This window comes from Podarcis liolepis (assembly GCF_965112155.1).
Source record: "Podarcis liolepis genome assembly, chromosome: 3".
Taxonomy (NCBI): Eukaryota; Metazoa; Chordata; class Lepidosauria; order Squamata; family Lacertidae; genus Podarcis; species Podarcis liolepis.
The window spans coordinates 77,232,971-77,252,593 of NC_139557.1; the positions used below are offsets into that span (position 1 = coordinate 77,232,971).

The 19,623-nt window shown below is 43.1% G+C and overlaps 1 protein-coding gene across 1 annotated transcript; it reads left to right on the plus strand.

Moving 5' to 3' along the window:
• The first annotated feature begins 7,713 nt into the window (after positions 1-7,713).
• On the plus strand, positions 7,714-18,015 carry MAP10 (microtubule associated protein 10). Its single transcript, XM_083496209.1, has one exon. It carries the CDS (start codon positions 12,412-12,414, stop codon positions 14,980-14,982), a length of 2,571 nt encoding a protein of 856 aa, XP_083352335.1. The 5' UTR covers positions 7,714-12,411; the 3' UTR covers positions 14,983-18,015.
• The last annotated feature ends 1,608 nt before the right edge of the window (positions 18,016-19,623 follow it).

Here is a 19,623-nt window from a genome sequence, read left to right on the forward strand (position 1 = left end):
CATTGGACTTGCAGGCTGGGGCTGATGGGAGTTGGAGCCCAACTAAGTCTGGAAGGCCAAACGTTACGGCGAGCCACCGTTGACGTTTACTCAGAAGTGGCTGTAATGAAATTGACCTTGCTCTCAGGCACGTTTAGGGCCACCGTTCCAGCCACTGGAAGCATAGAATCATAGAATCATAGAGTTGGAATAGACCACACGGGCCATCGAGTCCAACCCCCTGCCAAGCAGGAAACACCATCAGAGCACTCCTGACATATGGTTGTCAAGCCTCTGCTTAAAGACCTCCAAAGTAGGAGACTCCACCACACTCCTTGGCAGCAAATTCCACTGTTGAACAGCTCTTACTGTCAGGAAGTTCTTCCTAATGTTTAGGTGGAATCTTCTTTCTTGTAGTTTGGATCCATTGCTCCGTGTCTGCTTCTCTGGAGCAGCAGAAAACAACCTTTCTCCCTCCTCTATGTGACATCCTTTTATATATTTGAACATGGCTATCATATCACCCCCTAACCTCCTCTTCTCCAGGCTAAACATGCCCAGCTCCCTTAGCCGTTCCTCATAAGGCATCGTTTCCAGGCCTTTGACCATTTTGGTTGCCCTCCTCTGGACACGTTCCAGTTTGTCAGTGTCCTTCTTGAACTGTGGTGCCCAGAACTGGACACAGTACTCCAGGTGAGGTCTGACCAGAGCAGAATACAGTGGCACTATTACTTCCCTTGATCTAGATGCTATACTCCTATTGATGCGGCCCAGAATTGCATTGGCTTTTTTAGCTGTCGCGTCACACTGTTGGCTCATGTCAAGCTTGTGGTCAACCAAGACTCCTAGATCCTTTTCACGTGTACTGCTCTCAAGCCAGGTGTCACCCATCTTGTATTTGTGCCTCTCATTTTTTTTTGCCCAAGTGCAATATTTTACATTTCTCCCTGTTAAAATTCATCTTGTTTGTTTTTGCCCAGTTCTCTAATCTGTCAAGGTCGTTTTGAAGTGTGATCCTGTCCTCTGGGGTGTCAGCCACCCCTCCCAGTTTGGTGTCATCTGCAAATTTGATCAGGATGCCCTTGAGTCCATCATCCAAGTCGTTGATAAAGATGTTGAATAAGACAGAACCCTGTGGCACCCCACTAGTCACTCTTCTCCAGGATGAAGAGGAACCATGGATGAGCACCCTTTGGGTTCGGTCAGTCAGCCAGTTACAAATCCACTGAGTGGTAGCATAGTCAAGACCGCATTTTACCAGCATCACGGGGGCAGGACTGAATAAAAGAAAGAGGGGAGGAATTTACCAGTTCAAGCCAACTTGGGCTCAGGCAAAATTCCAGCCCGGACACTGGGTTTAAGCTGGTGATAGATACCCCTGCAGCAGCCCCCCACATACTGTTGGACTCCAACTCCCATCAGCCCCACCAGGCATGGCCAATGGCTAGGGGTGGTGGCAGCTGTAGTCCAGCAGCATGTGGAGGGTCAAGGTTCTCTAACCCTGGCTTAAGCCTTCAGTCAGGTGAGTACAGAGAGGCTGCTATGTAGCTAGGCTCTCATTCTGAGGCCCCTTGCTATACCAAGGAAGGAGGTGAGGCTTTTAGGGAAGAAAACCCCACCACGTCTTTTCAGGAATAAACATAGCATACACAATAACCTTTAATTAAAATGTTTAAGTGGGATTTCCACTCTCCCTGACAAAATCTAAAATTATAGCAGGGAAAACGCAGCGATTCTTTATATAGCCTTCACACAGTTCTTGAATTAGAGGAGGTGGCGCTCTCTCTCAATGCCCAATCACTCTTGTCAGAGCAGACTTGCATTTTTCAGAACTTTCCCCCTTCTCTATAAATTTAAAGAGAGCAATTTAAAGGCAAGTCTTAATTAGCATATTGAGGACGGTTTATTATTTATGAGATGGAAATCAGGATCCCAGATGACTGAACTCATTAAAGGCTCTTTGGAACGGCTCCCATCTACTTCCTCTCCTGCACCCACACAGCGAGTAATTCACACTTTAATTAATGCGGCGTCTTCCCAAACAATACATGCTCCTGACAGAAATCTTTCCTAATGCAGCTAAAAGAAGAAAGTCACAATATTGAATTGAAAATGTGGCACCACTGCAAGTGCAAGAAGTGTGAGATAAGGCAACAGCAGCACCTGCAATTCAGTTTACCCTGGGCCCAAATTGCAATCTGAACAGTTGGATGGACCTGCAACAATATGTGTACTCCACAGCAATTGGTGGTGGAACAGTTCCTACCTGACCTTTCTGTTAAGTTGTGGGTGAACATATCAGACGACACAGCGATTCTTCAAACAGCTCTTGTTTATTCACAGGCCAGAACAGAACTGAACTGAAGGGTTCAGCCAGCCTGCTTATATAAAGCTCCACTACAACGCAACAGTAACCATTTTCTGTAACTATCCAATCACTGAATCCCTTATTTGCATATGTGGACCTGAGTGAAAACTCTACAGTATCCCTCTGCTGGCCCAGGGTGAAAACTTCAGTACATAACACTTTCCTCACTGGTGTTGCTGCAGTTACCCTGAGGGAAAGGCTTCGATGGCAACAGGTTTGGTGTGGTGCAAACAAACTGGCAGGAGCAGCGATTGGCTCTGATGGTGCATTTGCACCATGCTGACCATGCCCCTCCGCCTTTCCATCCTGGTATGCTGCAGTGATATGGGCAACTGGAGGTCAAAGGAGCACCACCACCCCACCCCACTGTCTGCTACTGTAGTGCTGTTAAGTCTAATGCAATTGCCACACTCAGAGACTCTCCTTATAATTCCTAACACAGCTGCTGCAAAGGAAAGCAGGGGTCTTGTATCTCTAACAGAGGGGTTTCTACAGATGCACTTTGTTCCAGCCCTATATGGAAAGTAGCACCTGCCAAATTTCCATCTTCTGTGTGCCCTTTAAAGGTACAGAAGTCGCAGTCTGTTTTGCATCTGGTTCCATCCTTACAAACAAGACTGAGCATTCAGTGCAAGACTAACCCAATGCTTCTTGGTTTTATTCTGATCTAACCACTGACTTTTGAAACATAAACAGAAATAAAATTAAATAGCTCAGCCATTAACATCCACCGGAATCCTCTTGAAGTCTCAGAATGAACAAGAGAGCTCAGAGCAGCCTGACTGAATTTTCCATCTGTTTTTGAAGAAAAGATAAAATCTTTCGGCACAGAAACCGCACAGAGTAGTTGAACTATAAACTTCTGACAAAATGCGGTTTGGCTTCAATAGGATCTCATGAGCTGATGCTAGGATGCACACAGTAAAAACATATTTGTACCCAAACAAATATTTGAAGCCCTTTTTTGTTGTTCGTAAAAGCTCATCTAATTGTTTCATCTCCTTCTGAAACCTCCCTGAGGTGCAAAAGGGGCTTTCAGAGTGGAAGACACTGTGCAGTTTTTAACTGCAATTCAGCCCTGGGTGGTTTACAGCTTGACCTATAAGAATACTGTAAAATGTAGCTTTTCAGGTGGCACTGAGCAAATTGAATAAATCTTTGCCTGCAGTGAAAGGGCCCAATCTGGAGAGGTTCTGGATATTTCAAGGACTGCTTGGTTTCAGCAGGAGATGCAGGTGCTGAATGCCACCTCAAGGCGCAGCCTCAATACTTTCTTGACATCACACATAACTGTGCAGGCTTGTTAAAGCTGCCCTTTATGGCTGACTAAGTAAATGGGATACCAGCATCATTTGTTGGGAAGACGTTGTTGCTGCATATGGCAAAAGAAAACAGATTGGCTTAAAAAACAAAACAAAAAAACATCACTATGCAATCAATTTCCTGGATCCTAGATGTACAAGTATCAACATTTAAAGATGTACATTAATTAACAATGAATTACACCAGAAATACTCATGGGGTTTCCAGTAATACCACATGAGGGAGTGACGTTCTACAGTAAACATTATAAGAGAACGATGATGAAACTCTGATTCTACAGTGGGGGGAAAGAACATGGAATTTTATCATGCTACAGAGTTACTGGAACAATGCCTCCCATATTAGAACAGCAAATCCTGATTCTTATTCTTCTTTAAAGCTAACCTTCCAAAGACAGCAAAGGGGGGGGGGGCAGGGACAGACTTAATTGCTACAAACCTCCCTAAGTCAAGCAAACTATTATTTGAGACTCCCTAAAAATGGCAGTGTTTATTTTTGCCTGAATCCGAGGGGGGAAAGATTAAAACAGACAAACCACTGAGGTCCACAGCATATCTAGCAAAGCTGAATGCTTGTAAAAATAATCTTCTCCTCAGTTCTTGGCAATCAATTTGGAAGGGAGTTACATGCTATTGCAAAGTGCCAGCAGCCAAGATGGGTGAAAAACATGGCGGAAAGTGAGTGGAGGGGTTGATGTTCTGGTACACCCCAGAACTAATCAAGGTAGAAGGAGCTCATATATTCCTCAGATATGTTCCTCACTCCTCCAGAAAGATGTGTCACACTTTCTGAGAACCTCTGAACCAAGGTTTTCATAATGTAAGAAATACAGAAGCATCAAATATAGAACTCTCACATTATCTTCAAGGTTATTTTCATTACTCATAGGGTGGCTGGGGACTTTCTGCTCTACCCCATGTGGGATCACAAAGAGTGCCATCTTATATCCCTCAGGCTGCTAACAACTATATGAAACCACAAGGTAAGGTTTGGAGTATGCTAATAACACTCTGTTTCTCTGTCATTTGGGGTGGAATCTACACACATATAAAAACCGCTGTGAAAATGCTTTTTTAAAAAATGTTTTGAAAAATACATTGAATTTGGCATAGCTCACTGTCGCCATCTAGTGTTACTGTTGTATATTGCACTTTACAACAGATTTAAAACGTTTTATTTGCAGCTGTATAGCTGAGGATCATTTTCCCTTTCACTTTCAGAGCCTAGATAAGAACACTCTGGAAAGATAGGTGTAGGCAAGTATAGAGACTGAATCTGGGGGTCCACATGAAAATACAGATTTGCTAAGCAGAGCAGCTTTTGACTCATTTTCCTTCAGTTGCAGAGAGATGATATTTGAAAAGTAACTCAGATTTGCAAAGACTTAAAAAATGAGTAATTCAAGAGATCAGAATAAAAAACCCAAGAAACATTAGCTAGCCTTTAACTGAACAGAGGAAACTAGACTCTTTCAAATACGAGTTTTTTAAAAAGTAGTTCTTCCAAAAGCCTGTTCCCCAGATGATGCCAAATCAGTGTTCTGACAGCAAAAGGACAAGCTTAGCAGACTGACATGTTGGAATGAAAATCTGAGTTGAAGGGCTGTCTCTTTGAAAGGTCAGGTCTTATTTTATGCAATCTTCTCCCTCTCAACAAACTACAGAGTAGACAAGCTTCTCTACTTTGTTTTCTTCTCCATTGTCTCTCCCATCACCTGAACATTCTTTCCCCGGCTTACAGTGGGTGGTCATTTTTATTAGGTCTTTGGTTCTTCTTGGGAGGGGAGAGTGAGGAAACTATGTCCCAACAAGAGAGTATTTTAAAACTGTGTTGATGGGTTAAAGTCACATACTTGCCTTTCCGTCACAAGAGCAGTAACCTAGAACTGGCTTTCCTGATCCAGCCGTGAAAATCATTTGATTCAAGAAAGCCCCCTCATTAGTAAAAATGAGGTGATGATTATTCCATTACGTGTGAAAAATGTAAAGGATTATATCTACAAACAATCCTTTACTTTTTCACACTTAATGCCAGCACCCAGTTTCTCCTTTCCTTGTTGTCTTATGATGACTGGCTGTTCTGACTCTGCAAATGAGAATGCAGTTGTGCCATGCAATCTCCAGATCCTTTAAATCAGTGGGGCAAATGTGACCGCCTTGGCCCTTCGAATTCTCCTCAGGTCACAACCCCTCCTCAGCCAAATCTACTCCATCCAGGCCGTCTACTCTAACCAGCCCAACTTCATAGTCTCCTTAGTGTGTTTTTGACTGGCTGGGATGTACCATGGGTGCCAGTTGCAAAATGGCTGCCCTGGAAGGAGAACATTGCATGATGCCACTGGGGCTCGACATGACACAAAATGACTGCTATAAGGCATGGCACTATACAAAATGGCTGACCCATCTAAAATCTGAAAGAGACAGGACTGCAAAATTGTGCGGCCATATCCTCCATATATAAAAAAGGGGATGCAGGTGGCAGTGTGGTCTAAACCACTGAGCCTCTTGGGCTTGCTGAATGGAAGGTCAGCGGTTCGAATCCGCACAATGGCGGTGAGCATTTCATGACGCCCCCAGGCACTGCATTAAGTCAAACTATGGCATATTGTGAACACACAAGCCCTGGGAAACTACAGCTGCTTTGTTTCTCCCCATGCAGAGCTAAGTCACGGCTTGGCTGAGGATGTTGCCCAACACTGGGCTTGTGGTTTAGCCTTTTCCAGACTAACTAAAGTTTGTCCTGTGATTTATAGCTTATGGTTTGTGCAGGACAGCTAAGCCATGAGTGCAGGCTGAAATGACACACTAAGCCAAACTATGGCTTGGTTCACTGCAGTGCAATAGCAGAATAATCGAGGAGGAACAAAGAGATCATAATTTTATCTCTAGGAGTCCATACGCTTTTGCTAAGCCATGACTTACCACGATGAGTGAGCCATGCCTCTGCTTATTCTGGCTATTCCCTGGAGCAGCTATTTTAATTTGCCACCATTGGCTTGGATTTGGAAGGATGTAAACTGCAGTTTTAGCTATGAAGACATCCATCCTTTAAGAAGGGATGACCACCTTCTAATTCCTAGTGATGGGCATTAACATTTAAGTCAGCTTAGTCCCTGTAGAATCAGCGATACAAAAATATATTTTTGTTATTGTAACTGGGCTGTACGTCAGGCAAATGTAGGAATTTATTCAGGCCAAACTGAATAAATTTCAGTGCCAGAACTCAAAGAATAAATATCACTTCACTACGCAGCTTTTTCTGGACAAGTTTAAGAGTATCTATTTTACAGCCAGCCCCTATGTCAGGAAAGGAAAATGTCTAGACCCTCATTTGCTGTTGGACTATAATTTCCATTATGCTTGACCACTGACCATGCTAGCTAGAGGGTTGATGGGAACTGGAGTCCAACCATAGCAGGAGAACCACAGATTCCTCCAAGCCTCCCACCCCCATCTCTTTCCTATGGATTGGGATTGGGGGTCAAATCTCTCAGATCAGAAGGTATACTTTTAAGACACTTACTGGTACTTTGGGTAAAGGTAGGTTTAGCTGTGAACACAAATTCTTTTAATCGATCAAATTCAACCCCCCGCCCGCCGATGCATTGGCTAAATGCTGACTATAAACCATTTTAAAGTGCCACAAAATGAAACAAAATTTTCCTTTCTTCTTAAAGTGGTGTATTGCACTTATTGGCAGGGAAGGCAGGAGGCAGAAAGTCAAGAAACAGAGAAATGGGAGGAGTTGGTTTTCACTTCCATTTATCAGAACCTGCTAAAAATAAACCACAGCTTTGATGGCTTTTCGTTTATTTTTCTTATTGTTTTGCCAGTTTTCTTTCAGCTGAACAAAACAAGTATCTCTTCACTCATCATGTCTTCCTTTCAGTGTCGCTGGGACTATTTGGAGATGATGAAGGTGACGATGAAGTGAGGGAGCCAAATGGGCAGAAATAACAAACAAGCCCTTGTCTCAATTCTCACCTCTCAGCAGTATAGCCCAAGTTGCCTCAAACTTACAAGGAGAACAAATGGGGAAGCCATTTTCAAAACTGTTTATTTAGCAACTATTCTGATTTGTTTGTGAAGAGGTTATAATACATCACATTAAACAATTGCTATTGCGTATTTTCCAGTGCATCGTCCCATCACTTTCCTTATTGCCAACAAGTCCATTGTGGTGGTGCTGGGTTTTGGGAATGGGAGTGTCAAATCCACTTTAATTGCTCAGTGTGATTTTGCCTGTACGTGACTGAATCCAACCTGCAAAAGAGCAAAGCTCTGGAACAATCCCAAGACATCCTACTCAAATGAAGGCAATCTGCCCAGAGAAGCAGCCTTCATTATCAGGGACCACAAATGTAAATTAGTTCCATATGCGAATATGCATCCAAATGCAAAAGTCATGTCTTCAACCGAAGCATTACTTTTAACACATTTAGATGTGTGTTCTACTCCATATCCAAAAGGGAAAGCACATTTAAATGTGCATCGGAACGTTTGTTCCAGTGAAAGCAACAGGCTTCCTCATTCAAATATGCAACCTATTTACATTACACGACAGTCCCCAATAAGTACACAGAAGTCTGCTTCCACATGCAGATTGCCTTCTCTGGATCTGGGCAACAGCATAACATTTTGGAAAGTCACATAGAGATAATGAATTCACTTTGGCATATCTGGGGTTTAGCAGCATGCTGAAGTTTCTCATAGGTCTCAAGTGCTCATTTAGAACATGAAGCCTCCACAGAAACATCAGGCCTAGGCCAATCATCTGGCAGACCACACAGCAAACCAGAGAGAAACTTTGGGAGAACTGTGGGAGCAGTCAAATTCTGCAGAGAGCAAGGACATGAATCATATTTTTTTGGAGTGGGGTGCTGGCTTTCACACTTTGTGCTGAGACTGCAATCTGAAGCAAATGTGCCAAGAAATATTTCCTGTTAAACTCAGTAGGACTGACTTCTGAGATCATGGAATTATGGAGCTGGAAGTGACATCAAATGTAGTCTAGTTCAACTCTATGCCAGAAGAAATGCACAACAATATCCCTGATGGGTTACCATCCTGCCTCTGCATGTTTAGGATTAGGCCGCAAAGCGCACAGTTGGTCTTCATATTGGCCAAAGGGGTGGGAACCCTGGACTTAATCTTGAGTGGTGCCCAGAATCTTGTGCGAGAGGCAAGTCTTGTCGAGCCATTTGGGAATTGGTAAATAGCCAATTGTCCAGAAAATTCAACACAGTCACATTTGCCTTCAAAAGAGACTTCTCCAACAATAGGGGATTGGTAAAAAGGAAGCTGAAAGGCAAAGTCAGAAGGGTCGAATCACTCCAAAATGTTTGGGCGTTGTATAAAGACACAATACCAAGCTCAACTGGACTGTATATTGCAGATCGGTAAAGGTACTACAAGAGCCAAGTATATGCTAGTGTGGCTAATCAGCAATCAAAGCAGCTTTTAGAGGCAACAAGGCTTCCTTCAAAATATGGTAGTTTTGCCCATTTGAGAAAGATGAACACAAACTTTCTTTTGGGGGGAGACGGGGCACAGGTAGACAGTAAGGTATGCAAAAAAAGAATTTGAGCACATTGCTGAAAACATTAAGACCAACAGGAAGTTTCTTAAATGCAGTAGTAGCAGAAAGCCCTGGCTAGGGAAGCAGCTGGACCCTTGGAAGACAAGAGAGTCAAAGGTGTGTAAAGGAGGCGAAGGGGATTGCAGAGCAGCTAAATGAATTCTTTGCACTCAGATCCTGCTTGCCTGCTTCCCACAGGCATCTGGTCGGCCACTGTGAGTTGAGTACAAGTTGTCAGAATAGATGGGCCATTGGCCTCCATCTGATCATTTCTGATGCAGAAAAAGACAGTGAGGTTGGATCCAGGCTTAGTCTGCAATCCAACCCCTCTTCACATTCAGAAATGTGTGAATTGGGTGCTGAGGCTTCCTCTGCCAACCCTGCTGGCCCCTGTCTGAAGTGATACCATTGTAATTCCACAAGCACAGGGCTCCCCATTTCGCATGACAAACACATGCAGTTGCCAAAGCAGGACATTGCTGGGGGTGGGGGAGAGATAAGTCAGTCTAGAACACCTGGATCCCAAGATGTCCCTACCGCTGTCACTTGACAGTGTGCCCCGATCACTGCAAGAGCTCCAAGCTATTCCTCACCCTCCACCCGAAAATGAGCAACAGGGCTGTGGAGACATTGGTGGTTCCACTGCTTTGTCAGCCCTGCTGCTGCCCAGCTGGAGTGCACATGTTTTGTTAGTCATGCTTAGAATGGACTTGTTGAAATCAATGACATTACTCTTAGGCATGATTTAAGTCTGGCTCCAACACGGTGTTTGAATCAGCAATATACTGATAATAAACATGAATACATTCTGCATAATTCAGGAACTACATACTGTAACTACTTTACTTCTCAGCATGTGATTATTTGGAGAATCAAAAAGGCAAACAAATGCATGCGTAAACCAAATACAGGAGGAAGGGAATCTCATGCAAACATGCTTTTTGAACTGATGCCTCAAAGTGTCTATCATATTGAATAGAGGCGGCTATGGAAGGATGGTGCCTGAGTTTGAGAGTGTTCTGATGTTTGTTTGTTTAAAATATATATTTATTTGACTACGCAATATTACAAGTATTTAAGAATCTATTTATTTTTTAAAATATTATGACAACGCAAAAGACAAATTGCTAATTCGATAGTTTATAGATGCTTTCAATCTTAATAGTTTGTTTTCAGAAACTGAACAAACGTTTGTTCAAAAGGGAGAAACCAAATCCTAACAAATACATTCTAGCTTAAAATAAATCTCCTACTCATAAGTGTTCCTGTCCTGCATTGTGCATTTAATCCTCTAAACTGTATTAAAAGCACAAGCTTTACCATGCATCATAATACAGACCACAGGCTACTCAGCGTGTGAACCTTGGGCATTTCTCCATGATTTAAGTATTTTAAACGTAAACATTAATACGTGCGATACTGTGTCATCTTTGGGGGAAGAGTAATTCATTCCCTAAAACAGAAAAGGAGTATCTGCTTATCTCTTCCCGCAATGAAAGGGCACTGCTCCATTCTAATCGGGACACTGGTCTCTCCTTGTTATGGAGGGAAGGGAGCCCATATCTGGCCTGTAGAGGACATGCTCTGTATTCTCCAGGCTGCTTGAGTGCACAACTCTTGTTGCAGGCAGCACAGATTCCAGCTCACTGAGATGTGTTACATTAATCCTAACAAACAAGAAGAAGCCAAGTCAAATCTGGTACATTGGCTTGAACTGTTGACAACAGCAATCTTCCTGTCTGCAAACTAAGTGCCATACGTGAATTATTCACTCCAAATAATTCAAACCCCAAGTGTTTAAAAGTCTTGGATGAAGCCCAAAACACAATCAGATTAAGGATAAATCAGTGAGTTTGAAGAGGAAAAATGGTTTTGGAAGAGTTTTAATTTCCATTCTGATTGTTTAATATTTGGAACAGTTCATTAACTTTTTCAAGCATTCTCTATGCAACAATGAGTTCATGTTCTCAGAAAACCAGTCTGTTACAATGACTGAGTTATTTTGCAGGGGAGGGGAAAGTTGAGTTTGACATTTTATGTTCAATGGGCCTACATCTGTGGATGCTCCTTTTTCTTGACAAAACCCACCAAAAAGGATATTCATCTACCTCTTCTGATGCGGATGGCTTAAAATCACAAAAGCTTGGGCTCAGATTTATCTTGATTTTGAACACTTCCTGCATACTTTCAATGCTTGTATCAATGAATGCGGAGCTAGCTAAACCGATCACTCAAAACAAAAATTAAAGTCAAACACAAATCCTATAATTTCATGTTGCAGTGGAGATGATTTCTCCTGTACAGCAAAAAGATAGAACATTTTCCAAAGCCTGCAGCTAAAGAAATACATGCATCCATATGCAAACAACGCTCTTCCCCTTTGAAATCCCACTCACCCACCCCCCTCTTCCAACACCTGCAACATTTAACATTGAAAAACAACACAAAAGGGGGAAGCATGTGTAGGAAATGCAAAAAAGAAACACCTAAGGGGCATTCAAGCAAAATTGCAAAATCATTCCGTTTATTTCCGCTAGATATTGGTCAGCACGTGCTCACACTGAAGACAACGACCCAAAAGCAACTTAAGGTGCTTATTTTTGTCTGGATTATGCCCCTCAAGTCAGGAGACCAAGAAAGGGGAGGGGGGATACCCCAGGTTTTTCTTCACAGGTATCTCAGAATGCTAAAAACTATTTTTGCTCTAGTCTAAGCGAACGGCGGCTTAAGCAATAACATTAAGATAAATGAGGCGCGCAAGACAATGAAACCCGTTCTGCTGCCGCGGATACTGCGCCGTACAAGCCTCCGCCTGCGGCAACGGCCTGCTGTCTAGCAGCTCCCAGCATTAGCACGTCTCTTGGCGGGGGGGGGGGGTTGGACTAGATGACCCCTGGGAGTCCCTTCCGACTCCGCGGTCCTGACCCCGATGCGGCCCGGAGAGCTTGATCGCAGGAGAGGTTAGCTGGGATTCCCAGAGGGCTTTGCGGTCAGACGCAGCGAGGGCCGCCGGTCGCTAGACAACGGCTTCCATAGAGATAATTATACGCGGAGGTTGGCGCGCGCGAGTGGCCGCGCGGTTTCCCTCCTCCGGTCTCGCGAGAGCGAACGTTCGCCGCCGCCGCCTGCCCGCCCGCCCGCCCTGCTGTCGACGGCGAGCCGGGATGGAGGAGGGCGACGGCTGCGAGGAGAGCCTGTTCTCGCTGGAGCTGCTGGTGGAGTCGGCGCGCGTGGAGCCGCGGCTGCTGCCGACGCCCATGCCGGCCAGCAGGCCCTTCCGCCCGGCGGTGGCGCTGCGCCTGCTGGACTTCCCCACGCTCCTGGTACGCGCCCCGCACTCGGTGCCGGGCCCGCTGGTGCCCTTCGGCCGGGGCAAGTCGTGCCTCTTCCGGCTGCGGCCGGGCGCCCTCAAGGGTCTCCTGAGGCGCTCGCCACTCTACGCGCTGCTGCTGGCGCTGCCGCCGGGACAAGGCCCCGCCCGCCTGCTGGGCACCTCCAGCGTCTCCCTGGCGGCCGCCGCCGAGGAGCTGCTGCTGGGGAGCGGCCCCGGAGGGCGAAGGGGGCAGTTTCCGCTGAGGGACCTGATGGGGGAGCCGGTGGGAGAACTGGGCCTGAGCTACCGCCTGAGCAACTTGGGGCCCTGCCTGCTGGGCCACTTGGGGCAGGGGGCGGCCCCCGGAGAGCCCCACATCGAGGAGCGGCACAGATCACCGCCTCGTCCGCCCAGCGTCCACAGCGACAGAGGGGTCAACCTGGAGCTCATCCCAGAGGGAGAAGAAGACCAGCAGGACCCTGCCCCGGAAGGTGGCAGCACGGAGTCCTTAAACAGCACCCTTACCGAAGAACAAACCCCCAGCCTTGCTGTGCAGAAAGCAGCCCAAGAGTTGGAGATTTTGACCAACGTCTTCTGCCCCCCGCCAATGTACTATAGTCGCCCGGCTGAAAATCCTTGCTCCACGCCGAAAGCGTCATCAGGGATGGTGACGGTGGCTGCACCTCGCGAACCTTTTCCAGAAGAAGAAATCGTCTTTCCCTCTGCAGAGCCTCTTAAGGAAGAGCCTTCAAATAGCGTCCCAGAGCCTGCCTTGGCATCTCCAGCGCTTAGTAGCCATGATCAGCTCAGACAAACCTTGAGCCAGCTGCCTCTGCTGAATGCTTTGTTGGTGGAACTGTCCCTGCTGAGCAACCAGTCACTGCAGCCAGGGCCGTCTACTGTGCATCCTCAGTTAGCATGGCTATACCAAAATGTAGCAGATGGTACAAAAGCCCCGCCCTCAAGTGTCAAGAGTCTATGCCCCTTCCGGGAATATAAAAAACCCTCTCCTAATCATAAAGAGAGAGGAAGGTCTGCTAGCCCAAAGTTAAAAAGAAATCGCCCAGATCATTTAAAATGCATGTATCCCTCCATGCACGTTACAAGCACTGGTAAAGGATTCACAAAAATGGAAAGAAGTGGCAATCTTGAGAAAAACAATACTAAGGAAAACTCTTCCCCTAAACGAAGGCTTACATATGGGCTAACAAATACTCTAAAACTTCGTTTGCTGCGCTCCAATCCAGTCATGTTGAAAGTGCATGAAAAAAGGGAACATCGTAGAAAAAAGCAAGGAGACTTCACCATTGAAAGGAAAGGCAAAAGCTCTTCAAATAAAGGGAAACTATTGCGGAGCTCTCCCGAGCGCCATTCAAAGTCTTCTGTACAATTTGATGAAAAAAGCATCTCTGAAGAAAATGCTCAAATAAATGAAAATGTTGAGACTCTAATACAAAGCAGTACTGACCAAGATTACTCTGCCACCGTAAAGGGACCAACCTGTGATCTCAAAAAAAAAGTTGCAGCCCGCCGTGTAAAGAGTCATGAAAATGCAAAACACAAGGGCTTTCCTGAAAGTATTAGCTCTTCTTATAAAGAAAAGAGTTTGAAAGTCCATCTGCCGAGAGTCTGTTTGCAGGATACTAATGCCCTTGAAAGTAAAATTGATACAGAAGAAGAAAAATGTGTACTGAAAAATAATTGGGATGCTTCAAGCCTTCGTAATGATAGCCAGAGCAACAGTTTTGAAAGAAGCTATGGACTTAAGAATTCATTTGATGTGGTTCTTGGCTCTGAAAATGCAGCCTATTCAGAAGATTTCACCAATGTTGACAGTTCAGGCACAGCCTTAGAAGCTCAAGAGAGCAGCTCTGAACCTTTGCTAATAAACCCAAATCAAAGCCAGTCTGTTATGGACTCGGATTCTAAAATGTCTGAAAGAAGCATGACTGCTGAAAGCATTTCACCCCCTGTTCCAGTTCCCTCAGATACATCTCCTATCCAATCTCTTAAAAAGACCTATTATTCAAAATCTAATGAAAAAGCCACAGGTGTTGATCTTAATCAATTTGATCATGATTCTCCTTCTGCAAGAGTTTCAAAGGAGGAACTTGCAGCTCAGCGGGCCAACAAGGAAGGGAGCAAAGATATGCAGACCTTGGGCAAGGAACAAGTTCCCTCTGAGAGAAATAATAATGTAGAAAAAGGTGAATCATCTGTGGAAAGGAGCCAGTCAATAAGGACATCTCAAGTTAGCTCTTACTTGCCCTCCAGTGTGTCTGATGTTGATTTTAGTGGGTTAGAAGAAAGCAATCCATCTGAAAAAGAAAAAGATGATAATTTTGAGATGGTGGATATTACTAATCAATATAGACACATCAGTGAATTAGTAGTAAACAAGCTTCCAGGATACACAATGTAATTACCAATTATAATGACCAGATCAGAGTGAAAATGTCTTTATTTTTATATGCTAAGTTTGCAAGTATTATGAGTGTCTTTCACAAATGCAGTTTTTATTTTATAAGTGATGGATATAAAAAATGTACCATGGGTATTTTTAAGTAAGCCATCCAGAGCATGCAGAACACTGCAACTGTTTGGATTTTAGGTTAGTGCTCTCGCACACACGTACAGAATGGTGAGCTGCTTTTGAAACTCAAACAAGTTTCAAAAACTTTTGGGAGAAGACTGCCATGAAAATATACATTTTTGTGTAGAATTCATTTTTGAGAATTCAAATACCAATGAGTATTTGGGTGCATGCAGAATTCCTATCGTGACTGATGGCCAGTATCTCCCATTTTTAGCAGTTTCCTTTCATTGCAAGTAGATACAGGGATCCCTGATTTGTATCAAGACTGTGGCATGGGGTAAAGAATTGACACTCCCCACCCCACTTCATTTTAGAAAAATGCATGGCTATATAAACTAATGGCGTGTCCATTTTGGACCTAAGTTTATGAAGTGGAATGGCATTGCTGCCATGTGACACATTTGGCCTCTGCCACGCTAGTGCAAATATTATTTTGAAAGAGAATTTGGGCTTTTGTGCCAAAAGGCAGATCTAACATGTAGCAATGGCTGCACTGAACAATTCATCCTCTGAAATAAATTCAGCAATCTGAATCTTGATCAATGCTGATCAAGTCAGTAATATGAATAAGTAAAAAATGCTTTTTGATATTGTTTTACTGCAGCGCCACTTGAATGCCATAGCATTGTGCAGTGGTTCTACCATCCTAGCTAATGCCCAATAAGTGTTCAGTGATCAAAACAATTTGTATACAAGTCCTCAGACACACTTTCAATTCAAATAGAACAGTCTAATTCTTAAATCAATTTCAGAAGGGGGAAACAGTTAAAATGAGATGAACAGGAGCACTCTCACATTTAATTTTAACTGATATATGGGAGACAAAGAACTTCCAAACTGGCTGTTTATTGTGCAGTCACACTGATAGGGTTGCATGAAACTTGTATGGAGGCTATATGATGCCACCAGCTTACTGAGAATTCATCCTGATATGTTAGCGCAGTGCTTATATGACATTGCCAGCTCTTGATTGTTATCTTGCATTTTCCAGGGCAATTTCTCTCACTTTTATTGGACTTTTTGCAGTGAGAAAAGTAACACAATAATTACACTAGAAAGTGTGGGATAAGAACTAACTTTTCCACAGATAAATAGCCTGTTTGGAAGCACGCTGGGTGTCATGCATTAGCGGTACTGATTTTTGTTAAGGATGGGATATAAATGCCTTAAGTAAATAATATTAGTAAGACCAAGTTCATGTAAGTTTTAGAGTAGATGTGTTTTGTCCCAATTAAGAGCCAAGTCCTGTTTCTGTTATAGTGCAAGTTCATATTGTGGCTGCCCCTAAAATTATGTCAAATCTTAATTCAGAAATGCAGAGGATCTTATTCTACTGCCTGCCAAGTGTACCTGAAAGGCCAGATTTAAGAGTTTCCCACTCTTTTGTGTGAAAGTACCATAAAGAAGCCTTGATAAGCACTGATTGAGATCAAGAATGAAACAAGCTTATGTGCTGGGTTCCATAGGATTGGGCTCCTAGTGCATCAGTACCAGAAGTGAGTGTCATGTTGTTACAGACAAATGCTACTTTAGTTTAATTAGCATAAACATAGCATTCAAAATGTCAGAAGTAACGGGACAGTATACTGAGACCTTCGGGTATAGGGTGGTATAGAAATAAAATAATAATACGGTAGTATGTAGTAGAAGGTTCGATTTGATTCAGTGTTCTATTTTGGAGTACTATAGGACAATTTGAAGTGAATCAGGATCAGAAAGGAGAAACAAAAGCAGAATTTACAGGGTGTGTTTAGGACAAAATATAGAAAAAGCAAATGAAATTCAACTGCAGGAAGGAAGATGTCATTTAAGTTGGAGAGGGAGCAAATTAAATCGAGGGTGTCATGGGAGACAGCATTCTCAAACTATACATAGTAAGTTTCCATGAATGATGAAAAAAGCTCATGCTCTCAATAATAATATAGACCAACCACAGATATTTTGAATGGCTCTGCTCACTCTTGTCACTGGAAGAGGAATAATCCAGAAAAGCCAATGTACTAAAAAGTGAGGCAGTTTTTCTGTGAGTGCATGCACAGGAGGGAAGGGAGGAATATTGACTTCATAAGAACACACAAATTGCAGCTTTGACATCTCTGCCTTTTCAGAGTAACCTACCTCTCACTTGTGAAATCTAGCCAGAGGCAAGTTGTGGACTCCCCTTTTTTTGAGAATGTAATTGTTTTAATTTATAATTTAAAGCTTCAGCCCTGTTCATTTATAATTTAAGGATTCTATCCTATTTAGGCAGGCATATGTACTTGTGAACTAAGACTTCACTTTTCTATCGTTGCATTGTTTCAGAATAGTTCTGGAGCTGCCCAGTCACAAGGAGGAGACTAGGTCACACACAAACTTCAACATATTCAACCAGCCCTTTGTGTTGGAGCTTCATATTTATAGATTTATAGAATGCTGCCGTAGGGCAGTGGCTTCATTTGGAAAAGTTCTGCGGTTCCCTTTTGCCCTTCTCTTTTTTCAAATGTTCCTGTCCAATTAATTCCTCATTTTCTGCTATTGTGATCTGAAAGTTTATTGGTTACAACTCACTCAGATGCTGAGATGTTTCCACAGGATGTTAATCTCGTTTCACCAAGACAGCAGTTCATATAATAATATTCTGAATATATTTAGTGTTAAGTTGCATTTTATTAATGTGTTATTAAATAAAACATTATTTTTATTCTCAATCTTTTACCCAAGATTGAAAAATTCTAATTTCTTTAATTGCATTTTTCCTAGTTTTAAAATGTAATGATAAAATGAAATGTATTTTCTTTTTTATACAATATTTGTTACTGTCTTGGATTGGGTTCATTCAGAGAAACAATTAAAATAATTTGCAGTTGGTTCTGAAAACATCTTGTTGGTACTTCACTATGCTACAACCTGGCTAGCTCTCAGTTATTTAAAACATACTATTTAACGTTTTTCAAACTCCGTGCTGCAAAACTGTCAGTTTGCTGCAGCCCAGTATAGCACTTCCCACACTGTAAAGGATTCTCAAACTCTCAAGAGCAGTTTTTTGGGGGGGAATAAGGGGACACAGGTGGTGCTGTGGTCTAAACCAGCAAGCCTCTTGGGCTTGCCGATCACTAGATCGGCAGTTCAAATCTGCATGATGGGGGTGACCTCCTGTTGCTCTGTCCCTGCTCCTGCCAACCTAGCAGTTAAAAAATGTACCAGCATGAGTAGATAAATAGGTACCACTGTGGTGGTAAGCAGAAAGGTGTTTCCATGTGCTCTGGCTTCCATCACGATGTCACATTGCACCAGAAGCGGTTTAGTCATGCTGGCCCCATGACCCAGAAATCTGTGGAGAAACGCTGGCTCCGTTGACCTGAAAGCTTCCTTGACCCCACAGTTGAATTCGACTGGACTTAACTGTCTAGGAGTCCTTTACCTTTTACTTTTACAGACGGAATGCATTTTCTACAAATATGTAGAAGCATTTTTTACAAGTATGCAAGTATACAAGTATACAAGTTTTGTAGTCCACTGAGCACCTAGTTTGCTATACCGTTTCAGTTCTAGCACTCTTTAGAGAAATCACAGTTTTTGCATTTTCTGTAAGGGAAACCCGTGCAATTCAGATGACATTAGCGATGTTTGAATTCCACTGAAATCAGAAATGCATGTTGCAGTGGGGGCAGAACATAGGAGCACCAATGATATTTTTGAACGGGAGTTTATTTAGAAAATGTTTCTCATTTTGTTCAAATGTAAGACTTCCCCTTTTTTTTAATTCCTCCCCTCCCCTTAATATGACCAAACAGAATTACGTTTCATTCTGTATTTTGCTATTGGTAAGTACATTCTATTCCACAGCTGCCTGTTCTAAAGGCTTGGGTGCCTACTTGTATCTAGGTTCAAATTGTTTGTATTTATTTCTCTTAATTTTCCTGAGCTTACCCAGCCAGCTTACCTATGGCTAAAATGACCAAACAGTGATGTGTGGGATAGATCAGTCAGTAGAGCGTGAGACTCTTAATCTCAGAATCATGAGTTTGCCATGTTGGGCAAAAAGATGCTTGCATTGCACAGGTTGGACTAGGTAACCCTCAGGATGTTTTCCAACTGTACAATTCTATTATTTTGTTCATTTATTGCTACATACCTTTGACGGCTCCGTATTCTAAATAAGTATTTGGTTCCTTGCTTGTTTGAATACTGTGATGGTGAAAATTTGCTTTCTTTTCCAAATCTTAATTTTGATCCAGCAATTGGACCTGCGACATAGGATTGTGTCCATCACATTGCTGAAATCCATACAGCAGATTAGTTTTAACTAACTTAACTTTGATTCTGATGGGACTTAAGCACAACTAACTTCAGCTGGATTGTTTTTAAGAAGTTCATTTCAAGTTTATTTATTTTACCCTTTGGCCATAACAGAGCAGAACAAAATATCAACCAAAAATAATAAATCCAACCAGGCAGTAGTCAAAGAAATACATACAAAACATC

What these genes read in the sequence shown, in the direction of transcription:
- MAP10 (XM_083496209.1), top strand. Translation starts at nt 12,412, where the DNA reads ATGGAGGAGGGCGACGGCTGCGAGGAGAGCCTGTTCTCGCTGGAGCTG.